Source organism: Fundulus heteroclitus, chromosome 7 (assembly GCF_011125445.2).
Source record: "Fundulus heteroclitus isolate FHET01 chromosome 7, MU-UCD_Fhet_4.1, whole genome shotgun sequence".
NCBI lineage: Eukaryota > Metazoa > Chordata > Actinopteri > Cyprinodontiformes > Fundulidae > Fundulus > Fundulus heteroclitus.
The window spans coordinates 29,959,574-29,983,330 of record NC_046367.1 but is presented as its reverse complement, the minus strand read 5'-3'; the positions used below and the strand labels follow the sequence as shown (position 1 = coordinate 29,983,330).

General features: G+C 39.8%; 1 protein-coding gene across 1 annotated transcript; it reads left to right on the top strand.

Annotated features, from left to right (window-relative positions):
* The first annotated feature begins 5,884 nt into the window (after positions 1 to 5,884).
* Positions 5,885 to 23,662, top strand: smarcal1 (SWI/SNF related, matrix associated, actin dependent regulator of chromatin, subfamily a-like 1). The gene is made up of 17 exons (XM_012878366.3): positions 5,885 to 6,534; positions 6,615 to 6,945; positions 8,523 to 8,573; positions 8,677 to 8,937; positions 9,029 to 9,079; positions 9,168 to 9,351; positions 9,561 to 9,711; positions 11,442 to 11,603; positions 11,705 to 11,770; positions 12,749 to 12,889; positions 13,287 to 13,505; positions 15,779 to 15,849; positions 16,062 to 16,164; positions 17,631 to 17,813; positions 22,664 to 22,764; positions 22,964 to 23,060; positions 23,215 to 23,662. The coding sequence occupies exons 1-17, from the start codon at positions 6,262 to 6,264 to the stop codon at positions 23,413 to 23,415; spliced, it is 2,646 nt and encodes an 881-aa protein (XP_012733820.2). The 5' UTR covers positions 5,885 to 6,261; the 3' UTR covers positions 23,416 to 23,662.
* The last annotated feature ends 95 nt before the right edge of the window (positions 23,663 to 23,757 follow it).

The window sequence follows — 23,757 nt, the reverse complement described above, 5'->3', positions numbered from 1 at the left end:
CATTTTTTATGTATCCGTCACTTTATACCCACAAATGACAGACAAGTAAAAGGCCATAATTGTGAAGCAGAAGGAACAGGATTCCTCCTGGATGGTCAACATTTGCCTCACTCTCAAGTTCTGTGCAACCGACTTTCTTCCAGGATTGACCTGTATTTAGCTACATCTGTCTTCTCATCAACTCCAACCAGTTTACCTTTACCTGCTGATGTAATGCATCCCAATAGGATGCTGTTGCCACCAGGTTTTACATTGATAATGGCTTTTACAGCAATGTGAAGTGTTTATTCCCAGTGTTTATGTTGAAGGTGTGGCTAATGGTGGTCCCATCCACAGGTTTGTTCCACATCACCTGACAATCTCTGCAGTTTTTCCTGAGTTTGTCATGATCCCCAGGTGTTGGATTATTTTTAGTTTCCTGGGTATCATGCAGCCTTGTTAATCTTCAACAATTTTAGTATTGTTAATTTGTCTGTAGATTCTCTCCCTCCCTCCTTGTTTCCTTTCATTAGGTAGTTTTCTGCTCACTATAGATTTAGTTAGTTTGTTCTTGGTTCAGTTAGATTTATCTTTCCCAGTGTTTCTTCAGTTCACTTGTGATGTGTATCATTGTTAGGCTCTGCTTTCCTTCCCGTCTCCCACCATCTCATTGCTCTCCCTCTCCTTCAGCCCATTATTGTAATTTCATGCATCTGAGCTAATTATTTTCACCTGCCTTTCCCTCTGTCTCCTCTCCTAGTTATACTCCTTTTTTTCCCCTCACTCCTTGTTGGATCTTCTGTTATGCTACCCATGTTCTGGTTATCTCCTCGTCGTGTTCTTGATCTTTGTTAACCATTTTGCCTGGAAGTTCTGTCTACTTTTCAATAAATCGTCGTTACCGTCTTACCATGCATCTTCCAACCTCTTGCCTGCATTCCGGTCCAATTACAACAAAACAGATCTTGACAGAGTTACTATGGACCTCTCAGCAGATTTCTACTTGCTCTAAATACTTTCTGTTTTCAGGTGATTGACTGAATAGTGCTCAGTGAGATTTTCTTAAACAAACCAAAATTAAAAATAGTTAGAGGCATGGAAGAAAGTAAACAAAATACAAGGAACAACTTGCAAGATGTAGGGAAGACAACATGTATCGCAACTGAAGTATCTGACTAGGGAACGGCTAAATAGAGAGGCTTGAATGCTGGGAAATTCAATACTGGAATCCAAAAGCAGGTGAGTGATTGCTAACAGAGAACAGCTGTGATGGAAAGCAGGGGGCCAGGGAAGAGGTCAGAAACACCAGTCCTCAAGGACTGGTAGCCAGCAACATTAAGATATGTTTCTACCTCAACACGCCTCAATCGAAGTCTTAAGTGATTAGCTTGACTCGGTAGAACTTTGCTACCCGCCGAGGAGGTAATTCAGCCATTTGATTCAGAAGCTGTGGACCACATATTCATCTAAAGGTTGCAGGACACTGGCCCCTAACACCCATGACTGTGAATAAAGTCTGGGAAATAACACAAAGCTGATACACAGGGAACAGATGATACTAGACAGTGTAAAAATGTATTTATTAGGCATAAAACACAAGATAGACAATAAATCAAAGGCATGGGAAGCATCGGGAAAACGACTACAAAACATTCAGGAATCAACTGAACTGAGCAGAACTAAAATCTCTGGATCCATTGGATCATGACAGATAACTATACTAATGTAAATGATTTAATTACATAATCCTGTTTTAATTTTCTCCTAATATCTCTATAAGATAACCCCTGAAGGCAAATTGTTGCACTGCATTTTATTTCTTTGTGTCAGAGTAAAGGGTGCTGAATATGAATGCCTTTATTTAGTTTTTTGTTTAGGTTTTATTCATGAAAAAATCCTTTTCTTGCCATTTGACAATTTTGCGCTACTTTTTTTTGGTCCATTACATAAAATCCACCTGAAATACATTAAGGTATGCGGTTATAATGTAACAAAACGGGAAAAGATGAAAGGTTTTGCAAGATGATATACTGTGTAATTAGAAGCTTGTCTGGATTACTGTTGTGAAAATTGAAAGATGTTTTCCCAAAATGTGATAGTTCTCATTGTTTAAATGGTATTCAACGAGCACACGACTGCAATGAATGGAGGGATTTTAATCTAATGTACTTTAGCCTTACATATCTCAGTCGCCAGAAATCCTACAGTTCTTCATTCTAGCAGTGTTTACGCCTCCATGCCTTTGTTTTATTTTCAGTTTCTTTCAAAGACTGCATGCAGCAGTCAATACTGTTTAATTTTGTGACAGACATGTTTTATATCAGTTTGTCAATACTGTAGTCTTTTGATCTGAGTCACAAATGCAACAAAGCCACTGATATTGACCATACTCATAGGTCAAAGAGATTAAAAACAGCTTTCATCAATAAATCAATAAATAAATGAATATCTTAATAAAAAGCTTCTGCAGATGGTATTGAGAGAAACCCAAAACAGAAAGTGCTATGAACTAGTCTCTGTTAAATGTCATCTGTGTATGATTAACAGGATTTTACCTTTTTGTTCAAATCTTCTTTGGTATAGTCCTTTTCACACAAAAATGTTAAAAAGAAAAGCTTAAACTAGAACATATTATCCCCAAAGCAGTTTTTATTTCTTGACATACAACTTGCCTCGGTAAAGTACAATTTCCCATAGACCATCTGCTGTAAAAAAAATAAAGAAAAAATAAAGAAATAAATAAAGAAATAAATAAATAAAGAAAGAAAGAAAGAAAGAAAGAAAGAAAGAAAGAAAGAAAGAAAGAAAGAAAGAAAGAAAGAAAGAAAGAAAGAAAGAAAGAAAGAAAGAAAGAATTTGCAAACCTTTTAATCTATCTTGTACAGGGATCGCTGATCCCAGTATCCAAAAAGCACAGTCAACAGAAACACTGAACTCCTGGTAAACATTCAAAGTATGAGTAAGGTCCTAAATGTCAGCAATTTCTGAGCCAAAAACTTAGCATGAAAATCTACAAACATGCTCTGCAAGAGCTCTGTTAGATGATACAACATCCCCCTGTAGGAGACCTGGTATATTTGGATATGACTGCATGCAAAATGTAGAGAACTTCAGATGTTTACAAGACAGAACATAATGTTTTTTAAAAATCTGCACAGTAAAAAGAGTTGCTGCAAATAGCATGTACATGAACTCTTGCTCTTTGAAATGTTAAAAAAAATGTAGGTTGCAGGACACTGCAGCGTATTTTAGTGGATAAGAGTTGAGTCTTGAGGCTCAAATTCTGGACAGGTTGTCAGCATTTAACAAGACACAAAACCAAATTTACTTGTGTGGTCATATCAGAACCTGAGACCTTGTTACTATTAAAAGGACTTCATTTGAACCACCAAAACCACTGTGACATTGTCAAAATGTTCTAAAATTGGGATAAAGTTTAAGCTTATGTTTAGTAACTCAGGGAATTTTGTGCAAATATTGCATTTAGACTGCGGTAATTTATATCAGTCTGCAAATTGTTATGTAAAAGGGGTTTAGGTGTAACTTGCAAACTTCACTCTTTGCAACAACAAAAAAAGGTAATTAAAAATGTTAACATTGTGAAGAGCACGGTGACACACAGAGGGAGCAATTAACACCTGTAGCTGTACTGTACCAGTCGACAAAACTCTGTGGGAGAATTCAAATATAACAGCCTTCAGGCTGTGAACATTAATGAAGGGCCAACAGTAAACTGCCACACTGAGAGCTTACTCATGCTGGTTTTCTGTTCTGCTGGGAAAGTGCAACTGATTGCTCTTACATAACATCTGAAGTCTAAAGTGGTCCCTGATTAAATACAAGCTGAAAATAACCTCAACTGCTGAATGTTTCAAACTTGTTTGAAACAAATCAGACAGCAACACTACAAATATCCAAGTATTTTAAACCCTATTCATTCAAAGAATATCTTTTGGTTTACTTTGCTTTAAAAAAAATCTTTAATATGAATATTAATGATAATATGAAGCAGTGTGCAAGAGTACTGACTGGCAGCAAAGGGGTCTACACATCTGACTCAGTTACACAAGTTCTTGCAGGAAAAATGGGTTGAAATCCCAGCAATCTATTGTCAGAAGTTTGAGGAAGGATACACAAAAAATTTGACCAAAATTACACTATTTAAAACGCAGTGCTACCAAATACTAAGGAAATTTATATTGAATTCTGAATTTGAAGTTTAAAAAAATTAATTATTCCATCATTTAACAAACAGAAATGATCTTGGTAGTCCTTACTAACCTAAAACAGGAAAGGTTTAGTCAGATGTAATTTGAAAATACAACAAAAAAAAAAGTTATATTGCTTTCTGTTCAGTGTAGCGTGCTTGAATTTTACCCATAAACAATAAACGCTGCAATATTTAGGTAATATTATTACCACAAAAAAACATGATTTTCCCCAGTTTTCAGAAACTGATTTGTTACATAAATTCAATAAATCATTTTAAAACTATTCATCTTAGCCTGCTTGGCGACCAAACTTTTGTTTTTCCAAATCCATAAAGATTTTTGATCATTGTTAGTAAAACAGTAATTCTAGAAGAAGGACTATGAGGGATTGCCTATATAAATACGTTTATGTCCTGTCCTACATTTTATTATTATTGACAAACACGTGTCTTATACTGTTAGCTGTTGTTTGACTGCTTATTGTTTAAACTGCCTGTAAATGCAAGAATTACAAGGTTGGCTGTTATTCAGAAACATTCCATGTCTATCAGTTCAGTTATAAATATTTTTTAATCCAATTTTCATTGAAGATTGATTATCGTTTGTATTTGATATATTTGCCGCCAGAGGTGGGTAGTAACTAGTTACATTTACTCCGTTACATTTACTTGAGTGACTTTATAAACAAAACATACTTTTAGGAATAATTTTACTGCACTGTACTTTTTACTTTTACTACTCTTTACTACTCTTGAGTAAAATTTCTAGCTACTCTACCTACTGCGAGTAATTCACAAATAAAGAACATACTTGTTTTAACCAAAAACGGACCAGAGAGACAAAAACCTAGAGTATATGTTTAAGCGAGACTTGTTATTTGTACACAAGCTTTGTTATTTTAATGTTATTTCATATATGTTATACTTTTTTATTCTTACTTGAGTAGTTTCTTGGCTGACTCCTTTTTCCTTTTACTTGAGGAAAAATATGTTGACGTAGTTCAACTCTTACTTGAGTAATATTTTTGGCCACTTTACCCATTTCTGCTTGTAATAGATGTTTATTGTAGAGATACTCTCCATTGCTTTTACTCTGTCCTTGTTATTGCTCTTCCGCTATCTAGTTTGGCATCAGTTTGTGCATAACTGCAATTAAATAAATCTTCAAGGGTTGGGCGTCAGGGGAGGATTTATAAAGCCTCTCTTAATAATGCAAATATGTTTGGCATAAGGATGGCAATCAGAGAGCCGTTCTGCTTGCAGTGAAGCTGGACCTAGCGATTTGAGCATTTATGACAGTTTTGACTTCACATAAAATACTAAACTGTGAACAGATATTCTAACAAATAAAAGCTCCCTGGGTCCAAAAAGGGAATATGGACGCTGGATTTAAAATCCAAACATGTTGGTCAAACGTGAGGGGAAAAAATGTAAGGAAAATTAAAAACAAGTTCGTTTTGAAGTTTGATTTAAAAACTTTAAATAATAACCCATATTTTTTTACTGAAAAATAAGTATTTATGAAAACAGGGAATATTAAAAATTGCCTACCAACAACAACAACAAAGAATAATTTACAAATAATTTTAAAATACACGTCTCTCTCCAGCGATAGGTCCTAAATAATCATTGGGAACCTGAGCCGAGCCAGAAGCGCGCGAGCTCCGAAAGCAACTCCACCTCCCGTCACCCCTAGCAACCGACCTTCACACGTGATCAGCTCGTTCTCACGCGTCACTTCCTGCGCGGCAGATCCTGAACCAGCTAAAAAAAGAAAGAAATTAGCAGCCACTGACAAGGGGTTCAGGTTGTTTATAAAGTGCAAACTCACTAGTCATGCCGCGCTGTTGACCAGAGAAGCCGGTAAACTGAAAACTGAACAACATCCGACACGTTTCGCTGTGAAGTTTGACTGCTAAGGAGAGTTTAGCCTCGTTGGGCGACTGTTTGTTTACCAGCCGCCGTCAAGCTACAGGCTTGGCCCGGTGTTTCCTCCATGGATCGCCCCAGCTAACTGCGTGTCGAGGTGAGCTCAGACCTGTGTCAGCTAGTGTCGGTGGAAGTCCTTCGCCATGTCCACCCAGCTGACTGCAGAGCAGCAGCGGAAGATCGAGGAGAACAGACGGAAGGCGCTGGAGCGAAGAGCCCAAAGACTCGGACAGCAGACTTCGGCCGGCTTAAATGTTGCCTCTGTCCAGGCGGATCTGTCCAAACAGGGCGAAACCCACAGAAACCCTTCTTTCTCAGCACCACCCTTCAAAAAAGACACCCAGCTCAGCAGTAACCTGATCCACCAACCAACCCATCAAATCAACCGGAACACTCTGAATAACTCGCACAGACAGGTGAGTATTTGCTTAAAGGTCAAGCTTTTGTTTCTTCTTCTTCTTCTTCTTCTTCTTTAATTGACGAGTGACATATTTAGGTCAGCGGTGCTCCTCCTCGGACGAATCAGCCCTCGAACAGCCTTGGGTCGTCCGGTGGAGGAAGCGTTGGTCTGAAGCCGGTGCAGGGCACATCTGGCACATCTGGCAGTGCAGCCGGCTCCTTCTACAAGCCAGCCGCTCAACCCGGACAGGTGTCTGCAGCGCAGCCTCCTTCCAGCTCCACCTCGTCGGCTGCCGTACCTGCGAAAAAGGCTGCCGTCTCTGTGAGAGGGAAATGTGTGCCTCACGCAGAGGGTCGTTTCAAGGTGGAAGTGGGCTACCACGCAGAGCTTATTGCTGTTTTTAAGTCCATCCCTTCAAAGAATTATGGTGAGTATCTGACAGCCACCCGCATAGTTATCACCTTTGAAAGAGACCATGAAAAATGGATTTCCTGCATATAGCCAGGGTTAGTATGTAATCCTACTGCACAGTGACGCAGTGGGTAGTAGGGCTGGACATTAATTCAATAACAATATATATCGATAGATAGGAAAAATAAAAGGTCAATAAAAAATGTCAATAGAAAAACAGCTTTCCTACTTTTTGCATTCCAGTCTATTAGTATTACAGTCCTTACATTCTCCCAACCAATCACAAACACAGACCCAGGAACCAAGCTCCGCCCCCTTCAAAAAGTTCAGAGAGCTCATGTTTTTTTTTTTTTTTAAACTTGCAGTTTTGGTAAAAAGTTGGTTGAATAAATGGGTTACGTTTTAATTCAGTGTTAGTGTGTCCTGTATTTACAAATAGGTCGCTTAGCAAGAGCATGAAATGGCCAGGGCTGCACTTAAAATACATGTTTTGAATTTGTTGATAATTATCGATCGATCAATATGATTTAAATTTTCGATCAATATGATTTAAATTTTATCAATATGATAAGATTTTTTTCCTCTATCGTCCAGCCCTAGTGGGCAGGTCCTTGGTTCAAGTCTAATCCTCACCCTGGGTCTTTCTGCATAGAGTTTGCATGTTCTCCCTGTGCATGCGTGGGTTCTCTCCGGGTACTCTGACTTCCTCCCACAGTCCAAAAACATGACTGTTAGGTTAATTGGCCTCTCTAAGTTCTCCTTAGGTGTGTGTGAATGGTTGTTTGTCCTGTTTGTCTCTCTGTGTTGCCCTGCGACAGACTGGCCACCTGTCCAGAGTGTACCCCGCCTCTCGCCTATTGAACACTGGAGATGGGCACCAGCACCCCTCGCAACCCCAATAGGGATAGAAGTGTTAGAAAATGGGTGGATGGATAGTATGCAATATAAAGAGTCTGGAATTTTATTAAGGTATTCTCCAGGTCTAGATAAATACATTTTTGCTCAAGATTTTAGTCCATATAAAAATTGCATCCATTCATTTGTTTATCCAACCTTCCATTTGTTCTTTTATCCACCCGTTCATCTATCCATCCATCAATACATTTGTCAAATGATAGTATATTCATCAGTGTTGATCCATCCCATCTTCTGTGTATAAAGTTTCATCTCTAAATAGGTGCTTTTCATGGTGAACGTTCGTATTTAAAGTTCAAAGATAAGAACAGTGGAAATTTGAGTCTTGGGGAAAAGATGGAACTCATTTGTAGAAACTGGACACCCAGTTTGTCTTTATTCCTTTTATTTAATGATCAATATCCATCACAAAATCCAATCGACGTAAAGACTACCTTAGAGAAAGGAGGGATTGTAGCAGCTAAAATAGCTAAAATGTAATTATTTTAAGGAAACTTTAAGGATGAGCGCTTTGTTCTGTGCCAACCTGATGAAGAAAATAAGTAAATCTTTCAGATACAAAAAATTTGTTTTTGTTATTTCTGTTTTTGTTGGTCTGTATATTTTTGTGTTAGATTTAAACAGGTAGTCCAAGTTTAGACTTTCTTTGGCATAACTAAATATTTTTCTTTAACTTAGATCCTGCCATAAAAACATGGAACTTCAGCCTGGATGACTACACACAGCTGAGTATGGGAACTAATCCTAAGAACATGTCAGTTTAAAAAAAAAAAGTAAGTTTAAAGAATAATTTGTGCTTTTTTTTTGTTTGAATTGTGACCTCCTGTTGCAGTGGAGCAGGTAGCTGGCCTTCCCTCTGTGTCTCTGAGACCTCTGGAGGGAACGGGAGCTTTGGACTCTGCGGCAGCGCCGAGCCGCCCCAGTGACGGCGCGTCACTAGCGGCGCTGCTGAAGCTCTGCAACGGCTGGCAGAAACCCGGCGCCACACTGCAAGGGCAGTGCGTCCTGGTGTCTCGGACAAAGTTTGAGGTGGACATCCTTTACCATGCTGATGTCATCGCAGCGTTTAAGCAGATGCCAACTAAATGTTATGGTACAAAAGCCCCCTTTTCATTAAATGTGTGCTTTCCTAATGGTTTTTCTGGCGTTCCACAAGTTTCCCTCACGATTTGCCTTCGTTGCAGACACGGCCACGCGAAAGTGGAGCTTTTCGCTCGAGGATTACAAGAGACTGAGTGAGTGTCGCACCGTTTTCTCGTCGCTCTCCCTTCTGTCTCTGTTGCGTTCACCATCTTGTCTGACCACGTTGTGTTTCCTGCCCAGTGGATCTGCTCAGTGGGATAGCGGGAGTGGAGGTGGAGCCTCTTCCCAGGGCAGTAATCCAGGCGTTCGCTGCCAGGTTTGACGGGAGCGAAGCCAAGTCTTTAGACGTCCCTCCGGCGGACCTCTCGAGCATCGACCCCACCCTCACCTCCAGCCTCATGCCCTTCCAGAAGGAGGGGGTCGAGTAGGTGTCTCTGGCCAGCAGCTAATGCTCTGTCAGCGTAACGTGCCCATAAAGTCGATACCTCCTAACACCTTGAGTCGTTTCTAAAACTTTGCTGTTTCGTGGAGGTTATGAGATTTTGTTGACCAGTTCTTGCATATAAAGTCTGTAAATTAGGGATATTTGCTGAGTGTCGGCTGTAATTTTGAATGTTTTTCACATGCCTGCAGCTTTGCGGTGTCTAGGCAAGGCCGCCTGCTCCTAGCTGACGACATGGGTTTGGGAAAGACGGTGCAGGCCATCTGCATAGCGGCCTACTACAGGAGCGAGTGGCCTTTGTTAGTGGTGGCACCTTCATCTGTTCGATTCACCTGGGCTGAGGTACGAACCTAAAGTGAACTGCTTAGGTCAGCTCATGTTTGTTTTCATTTAATGATGGCCAAAGAAACGCAACCCGGCTACGCCTTGTTTGCGTTACTGAATGCTAAGTTAGAGCGTGAACAGCTACTTCAGAACCTCTTGCTGTTTAACTTACCTTAATAAAAAAAAATAAATGGTGGGCCCTGATGAGCTAAATGTCTTATTAGATTTTGCTCAATTAATTGGGGTTTTGTTTTGACTAGCTTGTGTGTTTTTGTGGCCAAAAATATAACGGGCGACCTTAGACGTGCTTTGTTTGCTCATTCCTAGAGGAGCTCAATTTTAAAATTTCCTACTTCTCCAAGTTTTCAGTTGTTTAATTATTTTTTGTAAATTACATTACAAACATTCACTGTATATTTACAGGAAGTTACTTTGGTCATGGGTTTATACTGCACTCTCGAAAAATAATTCAAAGACCACAAATGTCTTCCTTTTCATTTTATATTGTTTGTTAATGATACACACGATTATTTTTCTGCAAAAGTCCCCAAATTGTAAATATCAGTCTGGATCGAAACTGAAATGGGAGTCTTGCCTGGACCCATGAAATGCCTTTGGGATGAATGTTTCCTGTGTAGTAAACACAATTTTCCAAATTAATATGGAAGTTTGGATCAAAATTCAGCTTTCAAAATATAAACTAATTATAAAATGGGATAAATTAAGTGGAAACCAGTTTTTAAAATATATATATTTACTTTCCTCTCCAGAATTAGTAAACAAAAAAATGTAAATAAATATCCTTCAACACCATTCAAGCCCCCCCCCCCCCCTTTTCAAGAGATCATAAAGTAAGGAAACTTTCAAAGCGACACTCTTGTCTGGACAGTCAGTCTGGGTTACTGACAAGTAAATGGCGAGTGATTTGTCAAAAACATAGACAGTGGAGACTTAAGTGTTCGTTGTTCTAACAGGGAGTCTGAATTGCTGGAGATTTCTAACAGCATTTCGCTTGTAGGACACAAAGTGATGAATAATAATTAACAGGGCTTACTGTGGCTTAAAAAGACTGTCCATCCACCCATTATCTATCTATACCTGTGCAAGAGGCAGAGGTACCAGGTTTGAGACCTTCATTTCTTGTCTTATCCAAAAGATAAAAATGTGAATTGCTGAATAATAAATTACTTTTTCATGGCTTTGATTTGCCTCCTTGGCTAAGATTTTCTGTCAAAGAATCCAAAGATAAATGCAAACTCTACTCCCTCTAAGTTCAGGGTTTCAAACCTGACCTGTGAATCTGAATCCGTGTTCGGATTAATTTCCAAACACAGCATTGAAAGTCCTGTTTTTTTTATCACAGATTACAAGCTATTGTTTGAAGGATCTTTATTTACTGTAGGAGATTCCAGCCCAGATTGGACTAAATATAAGATTTAAGCTATTTCAGAAACAACAATAACAACAAAAAAATATATAAAATGTGACATAACCTTTTCCCTCTCTGAAGAGTTGAAAGCCAGATTCAAGCTTTTTATTTTCATGAATCGTTGAGCATACGGAAAATGAAACCCTGTTTGGTAAATAATTTCAGCTCCAAAATGCCCAGTATGCTGTTGTCTGGAACAGTGTTGCGTTTTCTAAAGTGGTAACCCTGCGCTGAACAGTGCATTCCCAGTGATGGGGGGGTAACAGAAGACTAATAATTGGTTCCTCCGATGCGTTTCCCTAATGATTGGTTCCTGTAGGCCTTCCGACGCTGGCTCCCCTCCCTGGATCCCGCCAGCATCAACGTGGCGGTGAAGGCCAAAGACAACATCCGGTCGGGTTTGGTCAACATCGTCAGCTACGACCTGTTGAGCAGAATGGACAAACAGCACTCAGGAAACCCCTTCCATGTCCTCATTATGGTGAGCGGCTAGCGAACGGCCTCCAGTACAAAACGCTTCACGTTCATGTTCTGGAAATCCTGATGATTGGTTTCTGTTCGAACCTGTGCCGTTCTCCACAGGACGAGTCTCACTTTATGAAGAACATGAAGACTGCTCGTTGCAAAGCAGCCTTACCTCTGCTGAAGGTAGTAATAAAGAAACGATCCACTGTTTGGTTTTTTTGTTGTTTTTTTTTTACAACAGATGGAGTCATTTTTACCCAACTCTTTCCTTCTAGACACAAAGCAGATGTTCAGGAGTTGTGAGTTTAGTTGCTAGCATAACTGGACATATAATGATTTCAACCTAACCTGAATGGGTTAAGTTGGCCAAACTATTGAAGCTGATCCCCCTGCACATCGGCTTGAACCACACACTGCAAAAACGACACTAAAAATAAGTAAATTTCCTAAAAATTAGTGTATCTGTCCTTGATTCGAGCAGGTAAATAAGATGATCTGCCAATGGAATAAGACTTTTGCACTTAAAATAGAAACAACTCCTCTCCATCATCTTATTTCAAGTGCAGGATGTCTAATTATCTTATTTCAGGGGTCAAAATACTCATTCCATTGGCAGATGATATTATTTACCTGCTCAAATCTAGGACAAAAACACAAATTTTAAGAACATTTTACTTATTTTTAGATCCATTTTTGCAGTGCAGTGTCTCCATAGTGGAAATGTGACGGTGGGAGGATCATGGTACTTTACTTCAGTGAGATGAAGGAGGATGGATGGAGGAGAATGCATTCCTGGAGGAAAACCTTTTTAGAGGCTGCATGAGTTCACTTCTCAGTAAGACTCTAAACATTCAGCCAGCGCTTTAGATCAAAGCATATCCGTGTCTTAGAAGGGCCTAATCTAAGTCTAGACCTAAATCCAACTGAGAACCTGTGGCAAGGCCTGAACATGGGTGTTTTCTCTCCATCGTGAGTTTCCTCTCCACTCTTCCTGAGTTTGAGTTGTTTTGCACAGAATTGGTTAAATTGTTTTTTATGTGCAAAGCTGAAGCAGCTATAGTCCAAACGGCATCCGGCCGTAGTTACAGCCAGCAAAGCTGCTCTGTTTAGCGGTAGGGTTGATCTGAGCTGCTTTTCTTTTTTTTTTTTTCTTATGCGCAGGCAGCGAAGCGGGTGATTCTTCTCACAGGGACGCCTGCCATGTCCAGACCCTCCGAGCTCTACACCCAGATCCTGGCCGTCAGACCTGCACTTTTCCCTCGCTTCCATGAGTTTGGGCTGCGCTACTGTGACGCCCGAGAGGTAACTTCAGTTTCCTGACTCAACGCCTGAAGGCCCCGAGTTTTATTTTTTCTTGTCATTTTAAAGTCATAGAACATTTAAAGACTTTAACTGTCTGATATTTCAGATGAAATTCAATTTATTGGTATTTTATTCACATGCCTTTGTCAGATTTAATTATTTTTATTTTACATCCTAGCTTAAAACCTTGACAAATAATGTTTAATTTATTAGGATCAAGCGAGATGAAAAAGGATCATAACCATGGCCATAAACACTGATGTGATTTTTACTTATCAAGTCTTTATGGATAAAATCTCATTTTCCCCCGTAATGTTGTCTGTATCTCTTCTCAGTCCGTTAATCTTTCCCATCATGCCGTTTGTTCACTGGTCTTCTCTGCTTCGGTCACCTGCAGAAAACCTGGGGCTGGGACTACTCGGGCTCCTCTAAACTCGGAGAGCTAAAGCTGCTGTTGGAGGAGTGCCTGATGCTGCGGCGCCTCAAGTCCGACGTCCTTTCCCAGCTTCCGTCCAAGCAGCGCAAGGTGGTCACAGTGACCATCGACGGGATCAGTACGCGCATGAGAGCTGCTCTCTCAGCAGCAGCCAAGCGACTGTCCATAGATCATCACAGCGTAAGTCATGAGCGGTGCCTTTAAATTCCCAGATTGCCCTGCAGTGTTGAGAAATATTTAAAACTTGACTGATTATTATGGGGGGTTTTTTTGGTCAAAAATTGGTTTTCATTTGCTTCCAACAGCTTCTATATTTCTTGAAATCTTGCCTTTTTTTGTTGCATAGCCTGCCATTGTAAAATATAAGATTTATTGAACCAATCTGAACAGGCAGACTCAAAGATCATAAAGAGGTTCATCCAATGTGTGAACATCAAGTCGTTTAAAAATAACGGTGATACCAATTCTGATTTGTCTCTAAAAATATTAGAATTTGAAACATATTTTTTTTTACATTTCTAGTTATATTAGAAATTTAACTGTTAAAATATACTATACAGTTCCTTACAGTATGAAGGCCTGTTTGCTTTTCCTCAACAGCAGCAAGTTCCTGAGCTTTCTCTCTCTCTGTCTGTCTGCGTTATCAGAGCTGTTTGTGCACATAAGACAGGAAAAAAGGTCATAGTTTCCTAATATTTTCAAACGTTCTATTTTCCTAAATGTGAACCCCATCTCAAGTTGGTTTCCTTCTGTATTTATTTGCAGTTGTGAGGGAAAATCTCTGATTTACTGCACTTTTGCACGGTTTATTCCTTTATTCATTATTCAAAGTAGGCAAACTTTGAGTTTTCTTCACTTTGTAAAAACTTCCTCGTTAATGACGTTGTTTTGCTTCTGGAATTTGACCACACAGCCGTGGTGCATTTACAGATCAGGGTAAAACAAATCCACGTTTTTTGAGCATCGAGATGAGACCTGTGTCGTTACAGTCAGCAGATGATCGTAGAACAAGTTAACAAGTTAAAATAAATAAAGAGCACCAGATTATTGGATGAATAAGGAACTGGTATCTGCAATGACTTAGAATAATATTAATTACCCTTGAACCTGCGCGCATCTTTTCACGTCACAACCACAGACCTACTGGGATTTCGTGACGAACACAAACACAAAGCCGTGCATCATTGTGAACTGAAAGGCTTTTAATTTGTGGTAATGTTGAAGCAAGTTCTCCTGGTGGAGCTTCTTTGTGTGGCAAAAACCTTCACTGCACAGCACCCTGAACACACCATCACACATAGTATCGACTCGTGAGGCTGAATACATAGTCGGACTAAGGATGGCGATATTGGCCAAAAAGGGATATCTTGATATTTTAGGCTGAATGCCGATATACGATCTTTATCTCAAAATGTTTTTCTTTTCATAAAGTAATTATAAAAAGGCATCTCTGAATCAAAGGTTTGTCCCAAATGTCTCACAGGGACATTTTTAAACAAACAGCTGTCGATAAATATTATAAAGGGCAGAGAAATAACTTACTGGAATACATAAAACTATAATTCTAACGCCACATTGACCATCTCGACATAAACGATATAATCTCATATGCCATATATCGATATTTTTTAAATCTCGATATATGGCCCAGCCCTAATTTGAAGCACTCTTTAGAGATTTGTATCCGTTTAAAAATGGGGAAAGCCAGGCATTTGTTCCCTTCATTAACACAAACATAATCCACTGTTTTTTGGTCTGCCACTTAAATACCCAGAAAAATGTGTTAAAGTTTGTGGTTGGAACGTGACAAAATGCGCAAAAGTTCACAAAATGTGAATACGTTTGTGTGACATTGTGTGTAAGCTTGTGTCACTAATCAGCTATTTTCTAATAAATTCAATTTAGCAATGCAGTACGGTGTTATCTGTAAAAGGAAGTGTTTCTGATAAGATGATCTTTTTGTGAAGATCTCCTCAGATGGTTAACGTCAGACCTAAAATAACATGCTGCCCCCGTTAAGCCGTACTGATCCTATAACATACAGCCGAACAACATCAAAACTGCAAACCGAGATCATTTCACTGTTCTCAAGCATTTCCAGATCTCTGCGACTCGCGAGTACGACACAATGTCGTAGTGACAGTGTTACAAACAAAATCCCTGTAACCAAAAGCAAGAAGCTCAGTATCTTCCTCTGGCAAAAGAAAACCGATGCTTGAGTTTTGCTCTCTGAACACGGGGGAGTCGGTTCGAGCTTCAAACACAGAAGTGCCTTTAAACGACGGGCATGGCTCCAGTCGAGCCCTATTTCCCTCTAATGGGGGCGAGTTGCTGAGCATGATTGTGCATAATCACAGTGCTCATCACGGTAATGGCCGCCCTATCAAATCATCAAACAGAATCCTGTCACTTCTCATCTTTTGCTCTTCCTCATCTTGTCTTTTTCTCTCCAGAAAAGGGAGGAGAAGGAGGCCCTGCTCGTCTTTTACAACCACACAGCCGAAGCCAAGCTGCAGGCCATTATGTGAGTACAGTCGCCCCTAATGTTGGAGATCAGGGAGTCCGATCAGAGCACGTTTAGATGGGTATGGAGATAAAAACGTAAGAATGAAACGGGATCATTTGTCAGAACACTGTGATCAAAGCGGATCAGAGATATGGGCTTTAAGACTTTGTACGCAGATGTTCCTGCGCGTCTGTGTTAAACGGCTCCGCGTGTCGCTGTGTCCTGGTCAGGGAATATATAACGGACATGCTGGAGTGTGGGAGGGAGAAGTTTCTTGTGTTTGCCCATCATAAATTAGTCCTGGACCACATCACCACCGAGCTGCTTAAAAAGGTAAGTCACTGCGCCTTTTAAAAAGTATTCACATCCCTTAAATATTTATGTTGTGTACATCTTGTCATGTTACAATCACAACCTTTGGTTTGTTTTACTAGGATTTTATGTGATATACCAACACAAGGTAGTGCTTAGTTGTGAATGGAAGCAAAAGAACGCATAGTTTCTAAACAGTAAAAAAAAAATAAAAAAAAAATCGGAAAAGTTTTGATTCAGCTCCCCTGCGTTAAAACTTTTTCTCTCCACCTGCTTTCATCTAGACACGGAATAAAATACGTTTTGCGTAATAAATTAAGCTCTGTCAGGTGGATGCAGAGCATCTGGCAACATCAGTTTTTTTAAGCCTTGCTGGGATTTGACTAGGCCATTGTAGAATATGAATATACCTTGATTAGGGCTGGGCGATATGGCTTAAAAATAAAACCTGAATTCAAAGTGCAGCTAAATACAAGCTGGAAACGTGCTCGTAAATCAAGATGGCGGCCGTGCCGTTTAAAACAATGGAAATATAACAAAATGTTTGCTGCTGGTGGTATTAGCTAAGAACAAGCTTCACCTTACTGTGTAACTTCAACCTAACGTAAAACAGAAACTAAGTAAATTATTAAATTAAAGTGCCTCGTATAATAGTAAAAAAAAAGTTTCCTCTTTACAATATCTTGACAATATATTTTCCTAAACATATATTCAGCCTTGAATGCTGTCTTCTTCATGGAAGCCCATTGAGTGCATTGGGAAAATAAAATCTTGATTTTTTTATTTTTTTTTCTTCCAAAAATGAAATCTCAAAAACTTGTGAATTTGAATTAATTGATTAAATGGATTTATTGCCCTGCCACAGCTTTGATCTAAACCATATAATTGTAGCTCTGGCTGTAAGTTTAGGGTCGTTGTCCTGCAGGAAGGTGAATGTCCGCTCCAGTCTCAATGATTGCCCTTTATTTAGCGCCATCAGCTCTAACCAGCTTCCTTGTCTCTGGTGAAAGAAAGAAAGCAAGATGCTGCCGCTGCCACGTTTTCCAGTGTGGATGGTGTGGTTGAGGTTGAACACGTTGTGTTTTCTGCAACATATTGCTTATAGGTAGGTAGGTCAAAAGGTTTAGATCTCAACTAGCCAGGCGCCTTCTCTCACGTGTTTGCTGCAACATTTTCAGAACACATGGATTCCTCCTGAGATTAAATACATACAGGATTTTAAAATGCTTTACAAATCAATTATAATGTTCCTTCCACTTTTTAACCGTAGGTCAAGTTGTGTTGGTCGATCATATAAAATCCCAATTAAATACAAAAAAGGTTCATCGCAGTAATGTAGAAAAAAATGTGAAACGGTTTTAGGGGGTATAAATACATCTGCAAGGCCCTGTGTTGCTTCTTATGGTTTCATGTTAATATTGGGTGACTTGTATTTCTTTTCCTTGATCCACAACTTAAAACTGAAAGAGCTTTTGACCTTCCAACAGAACGTCAGCATCATTCGCATCGACGGGGGGACGCCGTCTGCCGAGCGCCAGCAGCTGTGTGAAAAGTTTCAGCATTGCGCCAAGTCCTGTGTGGCTGTGCTGTCCATCACGGCCGCTAACATGGGTCTCACCCTGCACGCTGCAGACCTGGTGATCTTTGCTGAGCTTTTCTGGAACCCAGGGGTAAGACACCGCAGCCGGATGTTTGTAAGAACCCACCGGGATTCTGGTTGCAAGTATTTGGTTCGACCGATATTTTGAGTCGATACATGCTTGTTTTTTTTTTTTTTTCCCTGTTTCGGCATTGGCCGATACATCTGCCGACACTGATCCATTATCTAAAATGGTGAATCATATATGCACATGAAAACAATTACCAATCACTACACGTACAGCATCTTACTTATATGAAATAACGTCCATATGCTGCAGAGGTGGTCAGTGTTTCCTCCTCCTCTTTCCTCGCTGTGACACGTTCATGAAGTGCGAGCAAAGCGATGCCGTAAGAGTCGTGACACGGCTTTTTTTTCGGTGTACCTTTCAAACTGCGGTCTGAAGCTGATCATTTATATCAGCTGGTTTAAACGTAGGTTTTGAGACTTGTGTAACATTTATCATTGTGTCATTTTTATCATGTAAATGGAGGAAGAAAAAGCAATATCGGCTTCAAGAATTGGGCCCCAAAAATTCGGATGTCAGAATAGACGAGAAGGATATAACTGCAGGCCCAGCCAGCAGAAAGCACGCCCCTGTGGGAGCGCCCACACAGTAGGAGCACCCACACACTGCTGCAGTTATACTTTACTGGACAGATATTAACCGGCTCGCACTGTCAGCGCGAGGACTCTTGTTGCACAGTGCGATAGATCCTGTCAGGATAAGGGGTTCTATTGGAAAAACAACACAAATATGCGACTACGCGTTCAAAAATTTAATTTCAATTCAATTCAATTTTATTTATATAGCACCAATTCATGAAACATGTCATCTCGAGGCACTTTACAAAGTCAAATTCAATCAGATTATACAGATTGGTCAAAAATTTGATTGCTTCAAAGTCCCGACAAGCAGCATTCACTCCTGGAGAAGCGTAGAGCCACAGGGAGAGTCATCTGCATTGTCCATGGCTTTGCAGCAATCCCTCATACTGAGCAAGCATAAAGCGATAGTGGAAAGAAAAACTCCCCTTTAACGGGAAGGAAAAACCTCCAGCAGAACCGGGCTCAGTATGAACGGTCATCTGCCTCGACCGACTGGGGGTTAGAGAAGACAGAGCAGAGACACAACAAGAGAGACAACAGTCATTTCAATGCAAAGCAATTCAAAACTGGAGACAGTAGAAATCAGTAGAATGAGAGAAATAGACCCTGATGTCCTCCAGCAGCCTAGGCCTATCACAGCACAACTATAGAGATAGCTCAGGGTAACATGAGCCACTCTAACTATAAGCTTTGTCAAAAAGGAAAGTTTTAAGCCTAGTCTTAAAAGTAGACAGGGTGTCTGCCTCACGGACCAAAACTGGGAGTTGGTTCCACAGGAGAGGAGCCTGATAGCTAAAGGATCTGCCTCCCATTCTACTTTTAGAGACTCTAGCTAAAAAAAACGCAACTCACGAAACCCGCGACTTTAGAAAAAAAGCAAGCCCAGACGCAGAGTTGACAGCTCTGCTTCTGTCACGCCGCTGCAGCGCAGCGTATTGATTACATGTAGTAATCCGTAGATAAAACAAGATCTGTGCAAATAGGGGATTGGACATTATGCTGCAGGCATCTAAGCAAAGTTGAAGAAGTTTTCCAGTTTTTGTGTACCTCTGCAAGATTTTGTAATGTATGCTTTGTTTAATTAAATATCAAAAATAAAAAAAAATAATGGGGAAAAAATGATGTCACGTCCGTGTTTCTACGTCACATCCGGTAATGACGTGCAGTAGGAACGCCAACACACCACTGCAGTTATACCTTACTGTAAAAATCGGTATCAGCTTTAAAAAAATAATAAAAATCTGTATCAGTCGATCTTTAATTCGGTTTGACTTCCTTTTGGCTTTAAGCTCTCTGACATGAGTGCTGAAATCTCTGCTGTTACTTTCTCGGTATCACTATGTGTGACATATTTTCCAGAGCTCTATTGCCTTGTGGCTATAAAATATATAAATGCTCCCTAAAAGATCAATACTTGGCCATTATTATGTACTAAATTAATGGGAAACGGTGGATTTGAGCTGCCGGGTAGGAAATTGAGAAAAAGGCAGATCGATGATGTCCATTTTTCAAAAACACTCAAAACAGCAGGAGAAACATCCAGCAAACAGCCCTTCTTACTGGATTAGTTTTTTTTTTTCCCCAGACAGAATCAGAAGAGAAAGATGACTGATTAAATATTTAATTTAAAAGAAAAGATCGATACGTCCATAGGGAAAAGTTAAGGCACCGTTTGTCCTCGTATCCATCACCTTTGGAGAATAAGCCAAGTTTTCTGACCTGCTGTTATGTTTGTTCCCTTACCAAGTTTTACATGGTAAATGCTTTTATGTGGCTATCAACTCATGTACGTAAAAGTTATTTTGTATTTTTTTTTAAGTCATAAGCTTGAATCAAAGACACTCTGGTTGCAAGATTTACCTCGCAGAAAAGTGCTGCATCTTACCTACATCCAATGTCTGCTTAAATTACCCAGAAAAAGTCCTGGAAGATGTGAAATCACTGAAAATCTATCCACATTTTTACTCTTTTTGGTGAAATGATTTCTTTAGCTAAATCAGAAAAAAAAAATCTAATTTAAGCTCTTCACTTATAAGCACTGTTTTCACTCCCAAATCAACTTTTATTTTATTCATTTTTTGCTTCTAAACTTTTAACATAGTTGTCTTATAGTGCCGTCTGTATATCCTGGTCTGTATATCTTAACATATTTGTCGAAATCCTGTTTTTGTGTCTAAAACCGTCAGTGTGGCGCCCTCCTTAGGTTCAACGAGTGTCTTGCATTGAATTTCAAATCAGTGTTCCTATTGGTCCAAAGGTTTTTGTGATGTCACCTGGACAAACTGATGTCAGCAGCTCTGCCGCTGTTGGGTATAAAAGCGGATCTGTCTCGTACGCCTCTGTAGCGAGTTGGACTTTAAATGAGTTTTGCAGTCCTATTGATTTATTTATTTATTTTTAGCTTAGCGATTTATTAGCTTAGCATTCGGCTAGTTTTTCTTCAGCATTTACTAGTAGCCCAGACCTCATCCCCCGCATGTTTTCTGGAGGTGGTGAGACTGGCCGGAGTAAGCCTCTGGTACGGTGGTGACTTACTCTGGTTTTTCCTGTTTGTGAAGCTGGCACACTTTTCTTTGCACTCGACTTTCCATCAATTAGCTTGAATACAGCTCTCTATGCCGCAAAGTCTATCCTGCATAGATCCCACCCACCCGAGCAATGCACTTTCTGTCCCACCTCCATCAGGGAAACGATTCAGGAACATCAAAAACTAACTGACTTAAAAACAGTTTATTTCTCAAATCTGTGAGGGCTACCTGCTGACAACCAACAAACCATCGGCCTAATTAATTTGTTACATGTTACAAACACACTACTGGTTACACAGGTCTATGATCTGATGAAAACCATTTATACTGTCTCTCACCAACTAAGTTTATTGCACAGTATTATAGACTGCTATCTGACTTTTTGACTTGGAAATGAGTTTATTATCTGCTAAGGACGATATGCACATTTAAACCCCCAGGGAGTTTTGTTGTTGGGCAGTTATATCAACTTGTTTATTAAAAAAAAAAAAAAAAAAAAAAAAGGAATTATAAAGATTATGTCTCGTTGTGTCTGCGTGTGTTTATGTGCGTTCTGAGCCGGAGTCTGCCTCATCAAAAATGCCATCATGGTAACACATAATGACAAGAAAGCTTCTTGATTCTTTGAATCTGTAAACAATCAGTTTAGTATTTGGTAATTGTATTTATTTATTTGTCCAAAAGCCTTAAGGGAATCTTAAGATCCCTCATAAACAAGGGAGTAGAGATATGGCAGTATTGGGAGATGAAGTAGAATATATTGGCAGTCTACCAAAGCAGAGAGGCTGGTGTTGTTGGGGTGTTTTTAGGTTTGCCTGAACGGTCTGAGACCAAGTATTTTTTTAGGTGTTGAGTATTAAATGTAATTGTGAGGGACACAAGTTAGCAAAAATTACACAAAGGGATAAAAGCTTGTGACAAAAAGCTTAAACGACCTAAACAGTGTGATAGTTTAATGTTTCTAGGAGCTATTTTTATGTTTTTTTCACAGGGAAACTGTGATGGTCACATTTTTACTGCCAATCACTGAATCTATTTTTGCAATCATCCCACCAAAATCTTTAGATAATCTAGAGATCGGCTTGAAGCTCTTGAGCCAACTCATAGCCATATATAGCTTTGAGAGCATTTTGTGTGATGACGTCGGACACTAACACAGATATGTAAATACACAGACGTATTGTTTCCTGACCTGGTTGAAATTTATGGATTTTACAATACTAATGAATGCCTGGTTGCACTAACTTTCCAAACTGACTTTCCTTCTCTTTCAGAATAACAAAATACAAATAATTTGGGGGTTTTATTCCTTGCTGGCCCTGCTCCCTAGGAAAAAAAAAGGCTAAATATGTTGGGAAATGGACTCATATTTTACATGAGATGCATTAATTTCCTCTTTTCGGAACAGGATGTCAGTCTGTGGCCATTTCTAATCCACAGTGTCTGGTAATTGATTTTTTCCCCACCAGTAAATTAATCAAAATATACCAGATTTGCTTTGGTTCAGCTAATGAGGGGCGTCTCGGCCTGAAGTCAGTCTCTCCGCCGGCCAGCAGGCCGCTTCATTCTCACAAAGGAACTCCATAATGATTTTAGCTCACTTGTTGCCTGCAGAGTTGTTGACTTGATTGGGTTTTTTTGTTTTGATATTTTCCTTAAGTGGAGCCACAGGTGGGTCAGTACAAGCGAGCGAAGCTGAAAAGCTCTTCAGAACACTGAAAATTGTGTCTTTTTGTTGCCGCAGGTTCTCATTCAGGCAGAGGACCGGGTTCATCGTATTGGACAGACTAGCAATGTCAACATTCACTACCTGGTTGCCAAAGGAACTGCTGATGATCATCTGTGGTATGTCTTAATTGGCTAAAAGCAACAAACAAACCAAGCCACTATAATTATGTAAATTCTGAAAATGTTCTCTTGTATTATTCATTTCTAGAAATGTATTAACCACTAAGCCAAAACATTAGCATTAGGGTGGTGAGGTAATGAGAAGCTCAAATGTTACTGTGTCTGCTGTTACCTAATTATTTATGTGCTGATCCAGGCCGATGATTCAGGCTAAAATGAACGTGTTGGAAAAGGTGGGTCTGTGCGAGTCGAACCTTTCAGACAACGCCGTGAATGCAAGCTTCCACCTAAAGGTAGGTTTATCACATGTATAACCAACAACTGCACTGTTCGGTCAAATTATTTAAAATCCCGCTCCACCACAGCTCCCTTTATAAAACAGATTTGATTTTCTATATCCGGGCTTCATATATTCAATGTTGAACATTACCCCTCGTCTTTGCCCAGGACCCGAATCAGCGGAGCATCATGGAGATGTTCCAGAGGTCTTTCTCTGCAGAAGACGACATTGACGAGGCCGTCCTAATGGAGGCTGCCAACGACTGGGAGGACACTCCGCCAGAAACGGCGCCCGCTCGATACCCCGCTGTCGCCACTCATGGCCAAGACCCCAACAAAAAGACGATCAAAGACTTTTTTACCAGATGACTACAAAGACGGTCACCTAAAGACTAGAAACTAATTTCCTTTTTCTGGTCACATTATCAGAAAACCTGTAAATTAGGAAACACACCTTTTTGTTTTGTTCACTGTAAGCCACGCCTTTGTTTATCATGAGTTACGTTTATTATTTGTTATTTTGCAAATGTAAAATATGCTAAAGTTGTTTTAAATGTATGGCTTTTTTTATGTTCTAATAAAGGAATAGCTAAATAAAAGCTGTGTGTAACAGACATATTTTCCCAGTCTAAGTCATGAACTCGGCTTCCCGTTAGACAGATGCCGGATCACCAGACGATCTTGCTTGTCGTCTTCCATTACATTCATTCA

Bases quoted from the DNA above. Each gene is read 5' to 3' on its own strand.
- smarcal1 (XM_012878366.3), top strand. From the start codon at position 6,262: ATGTCCACCCAGCTGACTGCAGAGCAGCAGCGGAAGATCGAGGAGAAC. The intron at 6,946-8,522 runs GTGAGTATCTGA...TCTTTAACTTAG, and splicing joins CATCCCTTCAAAGAATTATG to ATCCTGCCATAAAAACATGG. The intron at 9,080-9,167 runs GTGAGTGTCGCA...TTTCCTGCCCAG, and splicing joins CGAGGATTACAAGAGACTGA to TGGATCTGCTCAGTGGGATA.